The sequence below is a fragment of the Pipistrellus kuhlii genome, unplaced genomic scaffold, assembly GCF_014108245.1.
Source record: "Pipistrellus kuhlii isolate mPipKuh1 unplaced genomic scaffold, mPipKuh1.p scaffold_m20_p_7, whole genome shotgun sequence".
In the NCBI taxonomy this organism is placed as follows: domain Eukaryota; kingdom Metazoa; phylum Chordata; class Mammalia; order Chiroptera; family Vespertilionidae; genus Pipistrellus; species Pipistrellus kuhlii.
In genome coordinates, this window is record NW_023425573.1 from 26076397 (window position 1) to 26097481 (window position 21085).

The 21085-nt window shown below is 43.2% G+C and overlaps 1 protein-coding gene across 10 annotated transcripts in view; it reads left to right on the top strand.

The window, feature by feature from the left end:
- EIF4E2 (eukaryotic translation initiation factor 4E family member 2) overlaps nt 1–20773 on the top strand; it is a 31436-nt gene extending 10663 nt beyond the window's left edge. For 3 of the 10 annotated variants that reach the window (XM_036420632.2, XM_036420625.2, XM_036420631.2), the window contains 4 exons: nt 3070–3240; nt 4882–5034; nt 5128–5264; nt 7005–7270. In XM_036420632.2, coding sequence (XP_036276525.1) covers nt 3070–3240; nt 4882–5034; nt 5128–5264; nt 7005–7077 — 534 coding nt within the window. In that variant the 3' untranslated portion in view covers nt 7078–7270. Of the gene's footprint in view, nt 1–3069; nt 3241–4881; nt 5035–5127; nt 5265–7004; nt 7271–11711; nt 11790–18274 lie in introns of those variants that run through there. The other 7 variants (XM_036420635.2, XM_036420630.2, XM_036420629.2 and 4 more) reach the window with 5 other exon arrangements.
- Nucleotides 20774–21085: the final 312 nt, after the last annotated feature.

Here is a 21085-nt window from a genome sequence, read left to right on the forward strand (position 1 = left end):
GGTCCAAACTGTAGTCCTAACATCTCTGAATCTATCACAAACGTTTTATTACCTGCTATATGGGAATGGAATACCTTTACAGGTAAAAGAGCAGCCTTTATTTATGAACATCTGGTAGAGCATTTGGAGGATCAGAGAAGACACTGCTCTGGGGAGTATTCATTCAGGATTCTGTTCAGTTATTTTGTAGTAGTTACCAATATTCCTAGCACTTTTCTTTTCCTCTTAAAGAAAGCATATGTGAAGTTACCCAGCTTGGGAAAGGAGGGTTTTGCTTTCTCTTTTGGCATATATGGTAAGTTGAATAGAGTTGGCCATGAGCATCATCTGGGGTTCAAGGTTCTTCAGTACTCACTTGATGTGTGACAGTGTTTGAAGTCAGATGTCATGTAATTCACAGCATTAAGAAAAGCCTCACAGAATTAAACCCTCACAGAGAAATAATTACATTGTGAAATCTTTTTTTTTTTAAATATATTTTATTGATTTTTTACAGAGAGGAAGGGAGAGAGATAGAGTGCTAGAAACGTCGATGAGAGAGAAACATCGACCAGCTGCCTCTTGCACACCCCCCACTGGGGATGTGCCCGCAACCAACGTACATGCCCTTGACCGGAATCGAACCTGGGACCTTTCAGTCCGCAGACCGACGTTCTACCACTGAGCCAAACTGGTTTCAGCAACATTGTGAAATCTTTTATTAAATCCAAAGCAGTATTTCCATTTGTCTTTAATCCTAGTATTTAACTGGTAAAAGTTCTTAAAATCAGGGTGACTAAAAGGCAGTGTTTTAAAATGGGAAGAGCATTGGATTTGGGGGTGGCAAGACTCATTTATCTGGTGCTTGACTCTGGGCTGAAGCAAGTTCTGAAGCCATTTTCTCAACTATAAAATGAGTGAGGTAGTTCTGAGGTCTTTTCTGTACCTCATATTCTGAGTCTGAACACTTATTTTTTTGTTGTTGTTTCAATAAAGAGTTTCAGAAACCAAAATTGCCTAAAGAGAAGGAGAAACGTCTTTTAAAGTTTAATAATATTTCTTGAGCTGTCTACTTCATTTCTTATGAATATAGATATAAGATTGTGACTGTACAATTGTACAGTCTGGCTGTAAGATTGGAGAGGGCCAAATCATTAATGAAGCAGTGCTTGATTGAGGAATTGGGGAATGTTTCTACCCCACAGTCCCTCTCTAATTCCTATTTTACAGTGAGACACAGTTTCTACTTGATGTACCCTATTTTTCCCCACTGTGTTCAGGTTGGAAGATTATTGCTCATTGTATACATTTGACCATTTACTATCCCTCATACAGTTAAGCATAGCAGTTGCTGAGATGAGAGACTGCGTTAAAGTCCTATAAATGGTGCTCATTCCTGACTTCTTTGTAACATGAGACACTGCCTCTGCTTCTGTTCTTAGAGGACTGATGGAGTAGCCATTGTACACAGTGTAAGGTCTCTTTCTTAGTTGCTGACCAGATCTAGAAATATGACCTGAATCTCTATGTACTAAGTATCCATTTTCAGCTGCACAATTCTGGTGTCTTGCTGTGTGTCTGTCTAGAGCCGCCTGGGCAGTGAGTTGGCAATAAAAGTTGTTTCTCTCCAGACTGTTGTACATCTTCTCTTTCCTCCTAAAGTGTGCCTCTTCACTGGCCAGTACTTTGTAGTGAGACAGGGATAAGAAAGTCATGTTGCAAGGCATCACTGAGAGGAACCGTAAGGGCTAGCATGATGGGTATAAATAAGTCTGCAATTGCGAGAGAAGGGTGTCAGCTTTTCTAACAAGACTTTGAAAGAGGGGCAAGGAGAAACATAGATTTCTAGGTAAGAAGAGGGACCTAAAGAGAACAGACTGAAGTTCGTCAGAGGAGTGAGGGGTAGGGGGATTGGGTAAAAAAGTTGAAGGGATTAAGAGGTACTAATTGGTAGTTACAAAATAGTCACGGCAATGTTAAGTATGACATAGGGAATATAGTTTAAAAAAAAAACTATAATAATAAAAGCATAATATGCTAATTAGACCGATGTCCTTCTGGACCAAGCTGGGGCTGTGAGGAAAGCCCGGGTTCCGGATGCCCGAGGGAAGCCAGTGCCAGCAGTCTGGGAAGAAAGCCATACTCTTGCATGAATTTCGTGCATCGTGCCTCTAGTATTGTACTAACCGTGTAAGGTGCCAGATGGATACAGGGAGAATACTTGGTAAAGTCTAATCACTATGCTGTACACCTTAAACTAATACAAGATAATATTGAATATAACTGTAATTGAAATATACATATATATGAGAAGAAGAGGGACTTAAACCCTAAGTATTAGAGGCTAAGTCCTACTTGGTTTTGGACTGTCCTGGCCTTAGAAAGGCACCACGATGCAGCATATGGCATGGGATTGATTTTATCACTGTGCTCAGTAACTAAGTAGAACTAAAATGTATTTCACTGTAGCTAATGCTGTATTTGAGTAAACAGTCTTTGATGAAGAGGGTATTTAGGCCCGAACAGCGTGGCCCAGTGGTTGAGCATCACCCTATGAACCAGGAGGTCACGGTTCAATTCCTGGTCAGGGTACATGCCCAGGTTGTGGGCTTAGTCCCCAGTGTGGGGCATGTAGGAGGCAGCCGATCCATAATTCTCTCTCATCGCTGACGTTTCTCTCTCTCCTTCTCCCTTCCTCTCTGAAATTAATAAAAAAAAAATATATTTTTAAAGAAAGAGAGTATTTGGTTCTAAAAAATGCATTTAGACTCAGGTTATGTGGCACTTAATACACCTTAGAGCTAAAGGGTTTCCATTATGTAAAACAAGGTCCTCACATCATGTCCTGGTTATCCTGTGGCCTCTGTGGGAGGATGCATATTGACTGGCATGACTTCACTAGCCAACGTTCCTGGCTGAGGTCTTAGAGTTTTTCTTGTATCAGCAATATTACGTTTTTCTTTTATCCAGCTATACCATATGCTTTCATCTAACACACCCTTCCTCCCACACAGTCCTCCAAATGAAAATGTATCCTTTCAAAGTATAGCCTGTAACAGTGTGTCTTCCATGTTTATGCTTTTCTCTTAGATAAGTCTTGCATTCAAAGAAAAAGAAAGGTCACATCTTCTGTACTCTGGGGCCCTCTCTTCACAGGTGGAGCAATTCTGGAGGTTTTACAGCCACATGGTACGTCCTGGGGACCTGACAGGCCACAGTGACTTTCATCTCTTCAAAGAAGGAATTAAACCCATGTGGGAGGTGAGGACTAAGGGCCTCAGCAAGATGAGGGGTTTTGGGGGGAGCCCTGCCAAGGTTAAAAGTACTTTAAAGCCTTCTTTCAAAACTGCATTACTGTTTGGTACATCCTTAAGAGTTGGGACTTCCAGGAAAAGATACTAGTGCCATTGTTTGTCTGGATGGGTTGGTGCTGGGTGGTTTTGAAAGATTATTTCATCACTAAAATGGTATGAAACAACATTAAAAAATAGGTTGCATTTTATTTAATTTTTAAAATATAGTTGTTTTTTATTGATTTCAGAGAGGAAAGGAGAGGGAGAGAGATAGAAATATCTTTGATGAGAGAATCATTGATCGGCTGCCTCCTGCATATCCCCCACTGGGAATCAAGCCTGCAACCCAGGCATGTGCCCCGACCTCCTGGTTCATAGGTCAACGCTCAACCACTGAGCCAGAATGGCTGGGCTGTTTTTTTCCCCCTTATTCCCATAGAACTGGCTGAGTGTGTAGTATATTACCTTAGTGTACTTATTATTAAAGTCGGTAAAAAAAATAAGCTTACAGGCACTAATTGGAGACCCAAAGAGCTGATCTTTTTGCTTTGCTGAAATCCATCTTTTATTCTTATATCATGGCATTTTTCTAGAAGACAAATGTGATCACACCTTCCTTCCCACCCACCCACAAAATTAAACATATTATGCAGCTCTCTGTTGCTCACGTGATCTTGTAGCTAGTGTACCTTTCAGGCCTCGTCTCCCATCATTTCCTGCAGCCTCTTCACCTGCCCTGCCTGGCTGACTCCTGTGCCCCTCAAGACCCAGCTTAAATGTTTCCTCTTCTTGAGTATTTTCTGGAAGTCTCATTCTTTTTTAAATCTTTTTAGAGGTCTCATTCTTTAGTTTACTGTGCATACCTCTGATATGGCAATGCGCGACAGACTGTCCTGATGTAATTAATGTCTTGTCTGTTTTTTCAACTAAACTGAGTCTGGGAGAGACTGTGGCTTCCCATTTGTGTATTTGGGACATGATGACACTTGGTAAACTCTTAGCAAACAAAGTGAGGAATGAAAATAATAAAAGTGAGACATGATCTGTGTTTGAGATCTGATATTTCATTTTGATTGCTAAAGTAGTTTCAAAAAAAGGATTTTTTTTTTTTTTAATTCTCACCTGAGAATATGTGTTTATTGATTTTAGAGAGAGAGGAAGGGCGGGAGAGCGTAAGAAACATTGATGTGAAAAAGAAACATTGATAGATTGCCTCCTGTACATGCCCCAACCGGGATCAAATCTATAACCTAGGTATATGTCCTGACGGGGACTTGAACCTGCAGTCTTTTTGGTGAACAGGGTGGTGCTCCAACAAACTGAGCCATCTGGCCAGGGCAGAATTCTTTTTTTTTATTTTTTATTTTTTTAATTCTTGGACAATATCCTCTTTAAATCATATATTCAGCCACTTTTAGTAATGGTGTGTATAAGAATTTCCACCTTGTCTTTCTTTGTTTTCTGTCTCTTTTCTCCTTAACATTTTTCCTATAAAGTTGAATAATTGGAAAGTGACAAAAGCTTTTAGTGTTCGTGGAAGAAAAAAAAAAAGAAAGAAAGAAAGCTGTGAAACCATATTTTAACTTCAATGTTTTCTGTCTTTTTATAGGATGATGCAAATAAAAATGGTGGCAAGTGGATTATTCGGCTGCGGAAGGGCTTGGCATCACGTTGCTGGGAGAACCTCATCCTGGCCATGTTGGGGGAACAGTTCATGGTTGGGGAGGAGATCTGTGGGGCTGTAGTCTCTGTCCGGTTTCAGGTAAGCTTCCTGTGGGCAGGTCTGGTTTCGTGTTGCCTTTGCTCTCCTCACTGCCTCTGGTTTGCTTTGATGAGTCCCTCTGTTCTCCTGTAGGAGGACATTATTTCAATATGGAATAAGACTGCCAGCGACCAAGCAACCACAGCCCGAATCCGGGATACACTTCGGCGAGTGCTTAACCTACCTCCCAACACCATTATGGAATACAAAACCCACACCGACAGCATCAAGTACGTGTTGGGGGGGTTTGGGGGTGCATATCCCTAACCTTAGCAGAAGTAGGTTCTTAGCTGGGTCCAGAGGAATATGGTCACAGGAGACTGACTTGTGGAAAAAGTACAGAGCAGGCTCCCCCTCTAATGCTTTTGGCCACTTGTAGCAGCTCTTTGCTGGTGAGGCTCCCTGCTCACCTCACTGTGTCAGAGAGAACCCCTCTGCAGAATCCCAGTTGCAGAGCCTGGGCTTGCTTTGTTTCTATGGGCTGTCTTGTCTTTCATTGGCTAACCACTGACTTAAAATGAAAGACAAAGCGCTCTCCTTTTTCTTGCTTGTTTTAAAGATAATTTCACTGAACAAGAAGGTCCTCCCTGTCCATTCCAACCCTCCACTTTTGCATGTTTTTCTTTTAACCTGTTAGCTTCAGTGTGTTTCTTTGTCCAGGGAAATTAACTTCTTATCAGGAATGTGACTCCATTTCCTTGTGTGTAGAGCTGAAGTCCTAGAGGAAGCAGAATGGAGTGTTTGCTAGAGTAGAATCTAAGAGAAGCATAAATGCCAACAGGAAATAGGCTTGGCTTTGCCCTCTTTCTAGGACTTAGAGAAATGGAGCCAGACATCCACACAGAATCACTGGTTAGGATTGCTCCTTCAGTGACTTAGTGTCAGAAATAAGTTCAGGTTACTATGATGAAGTTATGGGGAGTGGCTATTAGATTTCCTCAAAACTGGATGGAGAGCTAGCCAACTAGGAGTCGGAGAGCTAGCCAACTAGGATTTGGGACTTTTAGGGTTAGTTCTCTCCTTTGACTCCAGCATCATTGTGTGCCTTTGGCAAGTCTCTGCCACTCTGCTTCAGTTCCCCCGTCTGTAAAATGGGGGATAATGATAACTTTACCTAACGGGTTTGTTGGGAGGCTGATTGAATCTTTGTAATGGAAGGTCCTCAGATGGAGACGGCTCTTACAGGGCCAAGTACTATTGTTGCTGTCATCATCATCATCATTAGAAATGATATCATCATAAAGTTATTCTTATTAAAGACCATAATGAGCCCAGTGATGGTGTTCAGCAGACCATTTTGGGAGTCTTTTTCCCATGCAGTCACAGATGATATTGTGGGTGGAGTTAGCTAAAACTAGCTTAGGGCCAGTTTTTAACTGGGAACACTGCCATAGGAGTTCATTCATAATCAAATGGCTGCTTATGACTCAATGAAGCAGCCAAGAGTTATTAGCTGGCCATTGCCCTGGTTGCTTGACTTAGCAGTCCTGTGTTAGCATTGTTTTTCTCTAAACACATTTTTCCTATTCTTTGTTCTGGGGTAGAAGTAGTTTCTGCCCTCCACTAGACTCAGTCCAGGCTGGAGAGGTCTACACCTACTTTTTCTAGGACTCTTACATTCAAGGTTTCTAAACACCCCCGCCCGCCCCCATTCCCCAAAGCAAGCTTTTCACCTGGATAGGAAGGGCAAGAGGTATTTTTCAACTTTCCCCTCTCCACTGATCTACCTTTCTAATTCCCTGAGGCAGTTTTTCCTGACTTGCAGAAATGTATTCAAGTGCTTACAGAGTCTAGGAATGCCTGTGGGCTTTTTGCCTTAGACTGCTGCTCGCTGCTTTATCCAGAGGTCTGCCTAGTACTCCAGCCTGCAGCTACAGGGACCAGAAAACCCTCCTTGACACCCAGATGCTACTTTGCCTCCGTCTCCCTCTTTCCTCTCCCAATGTGCCAACCTTTTGCACTTCCACTAGAATGCCAGGCAGGCTGGGCCCCCAAAGGCTCCTTTTTCAAAACCTCTGGAAGCCGCGGTTGAATGTGCCATGACCCTCTCCCTCTCTGGATGGCACCATCATTGAAGCTGGCATCATCGGAGTCTCTTGTTCTGTTGGCGTGCTACCTGGAAGATTCTTCTGTCCTGGACAAGAGGAATTGGAAGAGCATTTTATGTTTTAAGAACAGGCTGACACACAGCAGCTACAACAACAGCTGAGATTACTTAATAAATGGTGCTAAACTAGCTTGTCTCATGCTCTTGCTCTTTATGGTGCATCAAAGAAATGGCTTTTCAGATGACTGTCACCATATTAAGGAACGGCACAGACTTCTCCATGGAGGGCCATTGGGGGAATGCAGCCTCATTTCCATAAGCCCATTGTACAGTGTCATGTGGTATTTGTTCTACTTCTGCTGAGGTCTGATATAACGAGGAGACATCTAGCTCTCAACATGAGACCCATTTTCAGTACTTGAATTTCAGTCTCCATCTAGTCACGCTGATTAATAAGAACAGTGATTTCTGATGTAAAATTCAGCTTGAAAGTCCTTAAGGTTGGAAAGGGGGGGATCCTCAGCCTTTGCTTTGCTGACGTCACTTGCCTTTACTTCAAAGAAATCTCTTGCTTGGAGGTAAATTCCTGCTTCCGTCTGTGTGTAGCTGTACATATATAGCTTCCTTGCTTGGTGTTAATGGGGTTTTCTCACTGCCAGGGCTGCCCAAGCCACAAGCTTTTTGCCAGTCTTTCCCTTCCGCTTTCCCTTCAGGGCCAGGTCATCCTGCTCTTTGGGCTAACTCTGCTTGCAAGGTCTCAGTGTTCTAGCCCTTCCCATTCTCCCAGGGTAACTGTGCCTTAGAATCTGAGGAGGGGAAGCATTTTCATCCTCCGTGAGTTTGCTCCTTAGGGTATCTGACTGCAGCACGTGCAGCCCCTCCCATGCTTTGAGGCTTGGCTTGTGTGACCTGCAGCTTGGCCTGCAGGCCCTAACCTGCATGTACAATTGCAGCAAGCCTCGTATTACTTCAGGCTTTCTTGGGAGCTACCACCAAAACCAAAAAGAAACATTTTTGCAGACACTGGGTCAGGTTGCCTGATAGTATCTGTGAAGGTGGCTATGGGCGTAATGCGCAAGTTTCCAAAGTGGCTGTTCCATTCTGGCAGCGACACCCTGTGCTTGTACCATCCTGACTGACCACCAGTCTCCACGTGGCCTGTAATTCCACAAAACACACACTGGGACAGCACCCTGGGCTCAACCTTCGGGAAGTGTTGGTGTCATTGCTTCTTTGTTTTTTGCATATACAAAATTGGTTGAAGTCTCTAGAAAATGGTATGTGGAAATGCCTATTCTCTGTTTTTAGCATTTGTCAAAGAGTTACCTCTTACGGCCTTATCCCTCTTGCCTTCTGCTATTATGTTACATGTATTGACCTTAATTTCAGCTAATATAATTGGTCCAGGGGATGAGCTTGACATCACCTTCCCGAGTAAGTTGATCAGAAAGCACCAAATTGACCTTCGGCCTCCTCATGTGAACACATGTGAACAGAAGTCAGAACTTGTCTGCTTTGCTCCCTTCCTGTGTCTCTCACAGGTATAGCTTTGCTTGAGCCAAGGACAGCAGCTGCTGGGACTTGAGAATTTAAGGGAAAATGAAGGAAAAATACTCCCAAGTGTTCTGGTGGGACTTTTTGTAGGAGTGGCTTAGATTTCTCAGTCAAGTGTACCTCCACCTTGCTGGGTTTCCAATGTCCTTTTTCAACTGTTAGGTTTTTCCAGCCTGTCCCTAATACACTGCTTGTGGCCTTTTCCTGCTGCACTCTTAGGTAAGCTGAGAGGCACACACTGCTGCACACATCACCAGGGCTGCTTTGCTACAGAGGTGACACCTGCCTGCTGCCTCCTACCCTTGTGTTGCCAATAGCAGGTCCCATTGAGAAACAGGAAACTTGTTAGATGGAGTGTTTGCTTCAGGTGCATGGCTCCTAATAGGGCCAATTGCAGTTAAGGTTTTATAGGTTTGGGTCCTTGGAGGCATCAAGTGTCTCACTGTGTCCTCCATTTTGAGAAGAAATCTAAGACAGACTTGCACCCGGAATTGTGGGACCCCAGGATAAAACTGGACAGTGTGTTGTGAGGAAATGACTTTTGGAATAGTGCTATTGAATCTCTTTGTGCATCTGGCCCAGATGGAAGAGGGGAAGACAGGGCCCGCTTCACTGAGTGGGCCACAGAGCTGGGAAAAGTGACCAGCCCTCTCTGCAGAGAAAGTTGAGGGTAGGTGACTTTATTTCTTTGTTCTAGAGGAGAAATGGGTCAAATCGTGGGGAATTTCCTTAACCTTGTTTAGATTTCATTGCACTTAAACATAGAACTTTGTAGGCAGTGACCAAATATCCCTTCTGTTGTGGCTAAATCAGCCTGGTGGCACTGGGTCACTCCAGTGTTAACTGCTGGCCTGCCTTATGAAAGGTACTCCTACTGATATTCAAAGTAAAGAAAGCCCAGACTAGTAGGAGGCGGAGCTTGTCCATGAGTGTTGAGGGCCAGCTGAGTGCTTTAAGGGATGGAGGGAGGGGCAGTTTGGAGTTACACAGACGTGGACCTCTGCTCTCAGCTTGCTTTCTGGTAAGTGAGCTGAAGGACTCTTTTGACTCTGTTATTTGAAATTGTTCAGAATTCCCTGTAGGCTCTATTAATCTCAGTTATTATTTTAGAAGCTTCATTCATATGACATTTTTAACATTTAACTTTTTTTTTTTACCTTTAAAAGAAGCAAGTTTCAATATTACCAGTATGCCTGGGATGTCATATGGAAAAGAATTAGAATGTTCGCACTTAGCTTTAGGCAAGTGATTTATTGGCCTACATTGTGCCAATGACAATGACCAACTAATTTATTTCCACTGTATCCATGTGAGGAAATTTCCTCACTCACATTCTTCATAATAATTTAATATGTGAGGAAGATACTACTGAAGAAAATGGGAGGCCAGTTGAATGCCAGGATGGATTAGTGTAGATTTTTAACACAGAACTGCTCTGTTTGGACTAGTGTAGGCCTTTCTGGAAACAAAAGGATACAGGACAAGAAGCTTCAACACAACCATGCAGTTTCTCTGGACATTTAAGTTGCTGGAAATAGAATTTAAATTTCAGTGTTAAAATGCAAGAGGGGTTTCTTGGGTCATTGCCCAAGCATCAGATTTTGCTTTGCCCTGTCTTAATTTGAAATGTAGTGAAAGGGCCTTCTGACGTCACTCCTGGACTCAGAGTTCATCATTACGTTCCTGTCACCAGGATGGGCTGTGAAACAGATTTCTTGCTATGAAAATTGTGAACTAACAGAGACGGGCACACTTGTTTAGTAGTTTTATATTTTTCTTCAGTTATATATTTGTAATTTTGGTAATACTCTGAAGAAACCATTAACTGCACATCAAATTCTTATTCTAAGAGGTAGCTCATGAACTTACAAATGCCCCTGTTCAAAAGGGAAATACTGATGAAACATGTATAAGTATCACCTCGAAGAGTGAATTTGTTGTGCCAAGTCCCTGTATTTAATCTCTCCCTATTTAAAAAAGAAGAAAAGCTACCTTTAGAAGGTCTGGTAAATATTTTATTTTAGTAGCCATAATCTAAGCCTGTAGTAAGTGACGAAATATGTTGTCACCCTAGGTATTGTCACCCCTTGAAACCAAGGATGAATAATTTTGAAAAATGCATTTTAGATTTAGAACTCTCAAATATATATATATATATATATATATATATATATATATATATATATATACATACACACACACACACACACACACACACACACACACACACACAATTCCCAGAGGACTTACCAGACATTCTGTCCTAGTGGGGCTGAGAAGTGGCTGGGGCAAAAGTTAAGACATCAGTTCCTCACAAAACGAGGTGGTAGGGCTTCTGGATGCACAGGGCCTCTGGGTTTCTCCTGTTTTCCAGCCGGCAGTCCCCCAGGGCCTCTTTGTTGAGCACTCTGAGAGGCTATACCCCTCGGTCACATTCTTATCCCTTATCCTTGTTTCTGAGTTAATCAGCGTGGAAGTCATGAGCATTGTTCCCTGAAATTTTGACCTGTGACCTGCATAGCTTCATTTTTTTGTTTTTACATAGCTTAAATTTTAAGATAGTTACATGAGTATATTCTGACACAACCTGGTAAAAATTTGGGGTCTGAAGTTAGAAGAGTCAGAAGGTTGGAAATGTTAAAACAGAGATGGAGTAGTTTCCCCATTGCATCTTTAGGCACTAAATTTGCTGTCGGGTACCTGCCGTTACCCTCAAGGTGAGACCCAGTAAAGTTTCTGCCACCTGTCCTCACCTCCCACTGCTGCCCTTGCTCCAGAGAATTGGGGGTGTCTTCTGTAATGATTGAGCTTAGCTCCGACCTCATTGGCCTCCCGGGTAGACTTGTTGAAGGAGTGGATTCAAAGCCTCTCGGAAATAGTGAGGGCTAGTCTTCACCAGTGGGGCCTCCAGGACAAGTGCCAGCTGGGGAAGTACAGGTGGGAAAGATCATGGCTATGCTTCCGGATATCGTGAGTTGTACTCAACCTTGAGAGTGTCTGGAATGGGATGTGGGTTATGTGTCCTCTTAAAAAGCTTTTGATCTGAATGTGCTATTTTTTGTCTCTGGTTTGCCAGGGCCTGGGAGGAGTTTCATGGCCTGGTGAACAGCAGCGGCCGCTGATCGGACGCTCCCCTCTGTCTCTCATACTCAGGGTAGGGCCTTGTCAATCTTCTCTGTAACCTTTTGACATGCCTCTCAGCCATAGGACCCCTCTTTCCTAGGGGCTGTGCCCTGCCCACTTGTCCCAACCTTGTTCTGCCAGCATGGAGTCAGCTCTGAATCAGCTCCAGCCTCCCTGACTGACTGTCAGTCTCAGAAAACACTGACAATGGGTTCAGACATGTCTCGGGGTGAACGCTGGGCAGGCCACTTAACCTCACTGTGCCTCTGTTTTCTCATTTGGAAAGTGAGGTTTCACTGACTAACATCTCTCAGATTTTTTCTGATGACAGCATTTCATGATTATAAATGTGCCACAAGTCCTTTTTCTTTTGCTCTGATGTGGCCATTTGAAACCATCTGACAGTGTCCTGTGACTTGCATGGAATAGGTGAGAAGTATGTCTCTTGCTTGCAGGAGGTGTTTGTCAGTCGTGAGGCGCCAGTGGTAGAACTTTGAGGTTTTCACAGTGAAAGGGCTGGGGCAGCTGCCGGGCTCCATAGGAGACAGCTCCTGTGTGTACTGTAATAACCATCGCATGTTTCCCAGCAGAGAGGCCTTGGGATGTTGAAGGCCAGGCCGGTGTAGCGTTCACTGGAAGAACATCTGTATATCAGTTAGGAGAGTCTCTCTTTGTTGAGCACCACTCAACATGTCTGCTGCTGTAGCAGGAAAGTGGGATGTATTTATTCAGAATGAGAGGGGTGGATAAAAGGATGAGATTTGTGTAGGCTTGACCTGAGATCGTTTTCCTGGACATCACCCACCACCACCACCACTACCATCACCACCACTACCACCACCACCACCACCACCATTCCTAAGAGAGGATTTCTAAGCATGGAACAGATCACGTCAACAGTAGTAGCTGCTTCAGAACTCCACCTTCCCAGGGAGGAAGTGAGGCTTTCACTTTTTCTAACCCACAGATGAGCTAGAAGTGAGGGACAGAAGCTGGTGGCAGAGGTCTGAGGACTCTGAGGATAGATACTAGTCCCAGAACTCCTGCACATACACATGATGCCACTCACACCATAAGATTTTTGTCATAATTTAATTGTCAATGGTTACTTCTTAAAATACATAAAATGAAGATACTGTTAAAAGTCAACAGCATGTTAGGTCCATAAAAAATGCTTTAAAATGAAACTGGAATAATCAGAATGGAAGAAATTTTAAAATTATTCCCTCTTCCTTTATTTTTTTCCCCCCTTTTTTTTTCTCCCCCCCCCCCCTTCCTTTAGCTAACACTAACACAGAAAAAAAATTTTAGAGCTGCTTTGAAAAGTCCTATCTGTGCATGATTGTCATTTTGCAGTTTATGTTCTCCCTCCTCCCCCTTCCCTGTCCTTTTTATGGGAAGATGAAGGAGGTACATCTGTTCTTTGAGGCATGGACTTGAAAGTCTGAGAGGATTACTAGAGTCTAATAAACAAGCAAACAAAAACAAGCCCAGCTTACTTAACAGACTTGAGAAGGTCTTCTTCATATTTCATCTCTATTGATTTAACCTTGAAGGAGGTGCTCCCAGAAGATGCACACACCCAGCTCAGCTCGTGTTCAGACACCTCTGACATTTAGCTCTTATCCTCTCTGCATTTTCCCCTTCCAAGTAGATCATGATCTGTGAAGGAATAAAAACTGCTATTTAAATAAATTATTATTGAACTACAAGTACTTTTCCTCTATCTGATATTTTATGCCATTCTATATGGTTGCTAATATTTTAGGACTGTTTGATTTGACACCCCATTAAAATCAGTATTGCCCTTCCACCATGCCTTCACTTAGAGGTCCCCGTCAGCTGCTGGGAGAGGATTCTGGTTACTTCTGTGTCTGGGCTGCCAGGCACAGAACAGTGATCTGTATTTTTGGGAAATGAAGCTGGTATGCTCACTCAGTGAGAGATTAGGCATTGAAATTGGCCCCACTGCACCTAGGACCTTTGCAGTTTTACTTAATATGCAGGAGGGAGCCCGAGCTCGCCTAGGTTGGACGTACCCAGGGAATGTTCCCTTGAAGAGTGTGAATACTTAAGCCCAATTTGTGACTGTGCTCTCAGAGTTCCCATCAGAGCAGACACTCAGGGAGGCTTCTCCTAGTTGGCTTCCAGCTTTCCCTAAAGGACCAGAATCATTTTGGTGCCCCTACTGGCCAACAACACGGGCAGGTTTCTGTAAGAGCAGGAGGCATTTTTCTGAGGAACCAACCACCCTGCTCCCCAGTGGTTCCTCCTCAGGAATTAAATACCTTATTAGCTCATTTTTTGCAGAGTTTGTATTTGTCCATTTCTGTAGAAGTACAAGAAGGTGTTTGCTTTGAGAGTAGATTAGAAAGCTGTTTCAAATGTGAAGTTAGAAGCCAATTTTGATGGAGTTCTGCTATTTCTGAGGCCCTGTCATCAGGATAGAGTGTCATCCAGTAGACAAAGGGTCCCTTTGGCACTGTGGGTCTTTTGGCTTCCTTGTCCCGTGTCCTGGCATGTAAAAATCTCCTGGAATGAGTTAGGATAATGTAGACATCTTTTAAAATATATATATAGATTTGTCCTAACCAGTTTGGCTCAGTGGATAGAGCATCGACCTGTGGACTGAAAGGTTCCGGGTTCGATTCCTGTCAAAGGCATGTGCCTTGGTTGTGGGCACATACATCCCCAGTGGGGGATGTACAGGAGGCAGCTGATCAATGTTTCTCTCTCATCGATGTTTCTGGCTATCCCTCTCCTTTCCTCTCTGTAAAAAAAAAAAAAAAAAAAGTCAAAGTATATATATTAAAATATAGATAGGTTGATTGATTTTAGAGAAGAAGAGAAAGAGAAAGATCAATGATGAGAGAGCATAATTGATCAGCTGCCTCCTGCATGCCCCCCACTGGGGATTGAGCCCACAACCCAGGCATGTATCCTGTCCAGGAATCAAGCCGTGACCTCTAGTTCATAGGTCAACATTCAACCACTGACCCATACTGGTAGGGCTACAGTGGAAATCTTGATGTTTGAAAGCCCCTTTACTAAGTTCACAGATGAGAATGTAAATTTTTAAAAGACCTTTTACATCAAAAACAAGAACTTTCTGTCAGCCCACGCCACCTTCCCAGCATTGCTAGGTGGCTGGAGGGGCTAGCTATCAGGAGCTCATGCTGGGTTTTCTAAATTTTAGTTTGTTTTTAAAAGAACAAAAGCCCATCTTTTTATAAGAAAACAAAAAGTCGCCTGTGGCCTTTACCATTTCCTGTCTCCATTCTTCCTTTCCCTCTTTTAATCTCTCTGTTTACTGCAGCCAAGGTGAGGGATGAGCAGAGGATCAGCTCCCAGCTGGTTTGAGGTGAACAAATTCCTCAGACTAAATTTGGCACCAGGCTGTTCTCAGCCCACTTGTTTTAGAAAGGCTAGACCAGTGCCAACTGCCACCAGCCTGTCATTGTCAGGAGCCTGTTACCCATCCTGTTGCTCTTTCTGATCCTTTGTATCAGACTGGAAAAATAGCTGATTCTCCTGGCTTTTTACTCCTCTCCTTCCCTTTTCCGCTTTTCAGACCTTAGCATGATTATAACGTCTTGGGTTTTCTGACTCTGAAGAGATCTATGACACTATAAATAATTAGAATAAATATTAAATATCTAAATGGGAAATTGTTATGGAGCTCTTACAGTTTACCTGCCACAGAAAGAAGAATTTGTTTCTGCCCCAACCCCAGTACAGTACAGGAATTCTTTCAAAAGATGGTCACCAACTTATGATGGTGACATCTTGAAAATGCTCTTCTTTACATCACTAACCAGCTGAAAGGGTTCGTCCAGACCCTTGTCTGCCATCTCTCTTACTTCAAGATAGATCATTCTCCCATAGTCAGAAAATTCTCTGAATCTACTCTCACACCCGCTGCCTTTCTAGTCACTCATCTTATTTCTCCCTGCTCCTTGACTTTTGTCATCCAGTTGCTTAATGGGAATAGAGGTGGCATCAAAAGGAAGAGAAGGGCCCTGGCTAGTTTTGCTTAGTGGTTAGAGTGTTGGCTGACAGACTGGAGTTGTCCCAGGTTTGATTTCCAGTACAGGGCACGTACCTCAGTTACAGGCTTGATCCCCAGGGCTTGTGCAGGAGGCAACCAATTGATCTGTCTCTCACATCGATGTTTCTCTCTTCCTCTCTCACTCTTTCTTTCTCCATTTCTGTCGCTCTCTCCCTCCTTCTATCTCTCCCTCCTCTCTAAAATATATATATATACACACACACACACACACACACACACATACATATATATATATATATATATATATATATATATATATATATCCTTGAGTAAAGATTTTTTAAAAAATAAGAGATGAAACAGAACAAACCATTCCTTCCTAACTACTCCTTTGTTAGAGGTGTCCTCTGTCGTGTAGACTAAGTGTTATAGCACATCATCCCAGAGGGCTCAGAAGTAACACACACACACACATTAGTTATGTTTGCTTTTCTGTCTTAGGATCAGGTACATTCCTTGTCATTTACTAGCTATTTCTGGCACCTCAGTGGCGTCTGTCTTTTTTTTAATTTTTATACATTTAAAAATATATATATTTTATTGATTTTTTACAGAGAGAAAGAGAGAGGGATAGAGAGCTAGAAACGTCGATGAGAGAGAAACATCGACCAGTTGCTTCCTGCACAACCCTTACTGGGGATGTGCCCACAACCAATGTACAGCCCCTTGACTGGAATCGAACCTGGGACCTTTCAGTCCGCAGACCGACGCTCTATCCACTGAGCCAAACCGGTTTGGGCTATTTTTATACATTTTTATTGATTTCAGAGAGGAAGGGAGAGGGAAAGAGAGGTAGAAACATCAGTGATAAGAGAATCCTTGATTGGCTGCCTTCTTCATGGGCCTCACTGGGGATCAAGCCTGCAACCTGGGTATGTGCCCTTCACTGGAATTGAACCCAGGATCCTTCAGTCCAAAGGCTGACACTGAGCCAAACCAGCTAGGGCAGGGTCTATCCTTTTAAAATAGTTGCTCATCTCATTAAGTTCTCTTTCTTAAACCTTCAACTCCTTAGAAATCATTGAAGTGCTCAGTAGCCGTTGATAAATGAGCTACATGGTCATGCCTGTCAGTTACAAAAACACCAGTGGGTTTAGTGATAACATCAATCTCTTCCTACGCAAGTTGGCTCACACCAGTTCCAGTTTCCCATCTATCTGTACTGTCTGCAGTCATGCTCTATGTAGTGAGGGCTATTAGTCACAGTCAGCCTGGCCAGCACTGGGAGAACCCATCCGCTGATAGTGGGAGAAAACTGCTTGCTGCCTGGTTGGGCTGAGCATATTTTTTCATCTGAACCTCTCCCTATGCCCAATCAGTTGTAGTCATTTTAAGACAGGCCTGTTAAAGCCAAAGTTTCTAGAATGTTCATTAAAGTTAAAGGGAAATACTGATTTTAAAATCAGGTTATTGTTTCAAAGTTTCATACAAATTTAAGTCTTAAGCACTGGGCCACAGCAGTAGGTAAGGTAAGCTGATCTTGAGTGCCCCTTCCAGCCCTTAGGTTTCCAGATTCAAATGGCAAGTTGAACTGCTGTGATGCCATTGGATTTCTAGTGGGAGCAGGGTGGGTACTAGTGGATGACAAACAGGTCTACAGCCAATCGAAGGCAACTGACAGGACACATCTTACAGTCTGTCTATCACACACATACATGCTTCTCTTTCAAGAATTATAGCTAAGTTTCACCTCTTAGAATATCCCTTTTAAGTTGCTATAAGTTTTGAACCTGGGGAAGGTTGTTTGGTTGGTTGATTTTTTTTTTTTAATGCATAATACAAGCATATGTTTGATTTTTTTTTTTTTTTTTTTTTTTTTTTTTTTTTTTTAAGTATGTGTGTGTCTAAGAAAAAGAGAGGTCTCACTTCCACTCTGACTCTGTCTGCCCAGTTTTCACTGTTTCCCTTCCCCTGCCCCAGGTCACTGCTGCTGTTTTCTTATGGAGCCTTACAGAGTTGCTTTTTTATATATACAGGCGAATGTGACCTTAGTTCCCGCATCCCCGCTTTCATAAAAGGTAGCATACTGTGTGCACACATTGTCCTGCATCCTAACTTATCCACTTCTCTTGGAGATCTTTCCATATTAGTAGGGAGCTTCCTTGTGTTTTCTAAGCTACACAGTGTCCCATTGTATGAATGTGCCATAACATTAATATTAACAAGACCCCCTGTTGAAATGCAGTTGGGTGGTTTCTAGTCATTTGCTATTGCACAGTTGAGTTGGAGTGTATGAAGGAACTTGGGAGGCCGGTTGCTGTGCCGGCATTAGATTAGTAGGAAGGAGGGTCCTGGACTGTGTCATGGTCATGAGGGCCCCAGAGCTGCTTAGTTCAGGTCTCCCGTGTGTGTGTGTGTGTGTGTGTGTGTGTGTGTGTGTGTGTGTGTGTGTTGCCTATAGATGATCCGTGTATTGAATGCTCTATTTTCTCCATTTTTTCTTTCAGGGACAATTCAAGCTTTCGAAATACAAAAATCACATTGTGAACGTACACAAGCTGGCAATAATCCTTTTCCTTAAGTATGTGTGTGTTTGTCCGAAATGAATGGGAGGTCTCCAGCTGGTCCTTCCATCTGCTTACTGAAGGGACGTCCCTTTTGCACTCATTCCTGGAGGATGGATTCTGCTAGACACCCTCCAGCATCGCTGACTTTATAAAGTGGAAAGATGGCAAACGTGACTTTGTAATAGACACACTTTTTTTTCAATGGGTTACTGTGGGGGGAAGTCTAGCCTTTCGTTTTGCTGTGTGCTGTCGAGATGCCTCATAGGCCCTCTGCCATGCTCCTCTCTACTGTACAAAGGGTGTCGCAACCACGTGTACCAGCCAGAGCTGTCCACTGAGACTTGTCAGTATTACGAATGTCTGTGCATCCAGGAAATAATTTTTGTTGGAGGTCCCAGGATAGCTGTAAATGCTCTTCTAGCTTTGCCATTAAATTATTGGGATGTTTTGTTTATTTTGCTCCCCTCTTCCCCCAAGCCCACCACCTTCTAAAAATGTGTTACTGATTTTGCATGGTCTCCTGCCTTATGCCCTCTGTCTTCCCTCGTGTGGGACTCTTTCCTCTTAGGCACTGCTGCACTTAGAACTATAATCCAGGTGGCTACTCTACGTCCCCTGAGGCAGCTCAGAAGGTGACTAAAAACTAAACTGGAGTGGCATCCGGTTTGTTAGGAGCAGGATTCTAGCAGAGGTTCCGAGTGTGGGATTTGGAGCTGAAGGCAGTGTTGAAATCATTTCCCCAGATGGTCAGGGCCTGTGTGTGCAGCCTGTTTCTGTGGGTTCTTGCACACTCCTCATTTAGGAAGAGAAGCAAAAACTGGTTTTTGCCAGGTATTAATACTTAGTATGGTAAGTTCTGTGATCCTGAAACTGGGACAACTGAAGAAAAGGTGACCACGATAGATGGCTATCTTTGCAAGACTGTGCCTGTCTGCAGTGGTTGGAGACCTGCTTTCAGTCCTCCTCACCTGGCATATGTTAGGCTGCTGCAGGCATGCTTCAGAAATGATCGGGCATGCATCAGCGAAGCTGGGTCATCTGACTCAGAAGGACTGCAGTCAAGAGAGGCTGAGAAGCACCTAGGATTGAAATAAGTACTGAGTACCAATCGTACAGCAACCTCCAAGGAGCACTGTCTTACTAGGCTCTTGTGAGCAGAGATCGAAGTACCTTAAATTAAGGTCTCTCCTAAAACTTATCCTTGTAGACCAGGGGTCCTTAGCCGCCTAGTCTCAGAGAAGTCATAGGAAAGTAACAGGCATTTCCTTATTGTATTTATATTACTCTCCTACTTTTCAACTCCTAAACACCCTCTAATTGCCACTGTTTTGGGATGTTTTTTCCTAAAAGAACAGAGGAGTACAGGGGCCAAAGGGAGGTGCTTCCGTTATAGGTGAAGTTAGATCGGAAAAGATCTAGCAATGATTTAAACTCCAGGAATGTGAAGAATAAATTCTAGTGCCCGGACCATTGTGAAGGGCTCAGGCAAACAAACATAGGAGCAACATGGCTAAAATGGGGGGCAAAGGCTGCCTCCTGAGGTCTGTAGGCCCAGGGAGGTCTTTACTTCGGCCTAACCTCAGAATTGTCATGGATATTCCAAAGAGAGCAGATATTTGGATTTGCCCTCCTTTGGGCACCTACCTGACTATTGTGTGGGCGGGTGTGCGCAAAGTGTTCTTGAGTGAGGGATTTGTCATGCCCAGTGTTTAGGTGTATTGTCCATGTTCTTTTAGCTTTGTTTTTGTTTTTGTTTTTGTTTTGTCTCATTGTTCAGATCTTTTACTCTCTTGTGTTTTCCAGAGCTGCTTATGTCTCCCTTCCACTATTGAAATTTAACTTTTTTTCATCAAAAATAGGCTGACCCTATGCTAGGTCAAACCAGAGTTATTTGTTAGGCAGCATCTTACCCTCAGAGCGCTCCAGATACTCTGCCTAACAGCTTCATATTGGAGCTTAAAGAGTCACTTTATCCAAACCACCCATTCTCCAGCCTGGCTTGAGAGGTCTTTTCACTCTGACTCCATAGGCCTCTGCTGTGCTGAGACGTGACACGGTTACGGTTTCTAGAGGCACGGGGAAGGTGCACCTAACAGATGTAGACGCTGCTGCTGGGATATGGGGAGTCTCTTTCCACTCTGCACAGGCGGGCTGTTTTCCCAAGACCCCTCTGCTGAGTTTGCCATTCGAAACTGGCCCCTACTCCTCTCCTGTTCTCTTCTCATTTTGTCTTTCTATTCCTGTGTGTGTTTGTGTTTTCCTTGTGACATTGGCAGCGGCAATAAGTTTCTACCTAGAGAGAAGCTTATAATCCGCATGCTCTAAGAATGAATTTCCAAGGATCTGCCAGCGGAGGAGCAGAAGCCGTGGCAGGAGGGATCTAGTGTTGCACTTTCAGAGCAATTGTCTACTGCAGTAATAAATGGAAAGTATCAGCAAGAACTGGGTGTGGCCTCTTCAATACAAGGGAAATGGGTAATCTGTGCACAGGTCTTTGTTTTAAGTGCATCCCAGGACAGAGTATGTGGATGGTGCAGACAGTGTCAGTATCGTAACTATGTTATTAAGATATTCTCTCATTGGTATTAATCACTGCCAAAACACAATTTACATTTGTAATACCAAAATGTGGTTTTAATTCTCAATTTTTGGTAAGGAATATTGGAATGGAAGGAAGTTCAAGGAATTAGATATATATATATTATTTTTTAAAATATATATTTTATTGATTTTTTACAGAGAGGAGGAGAG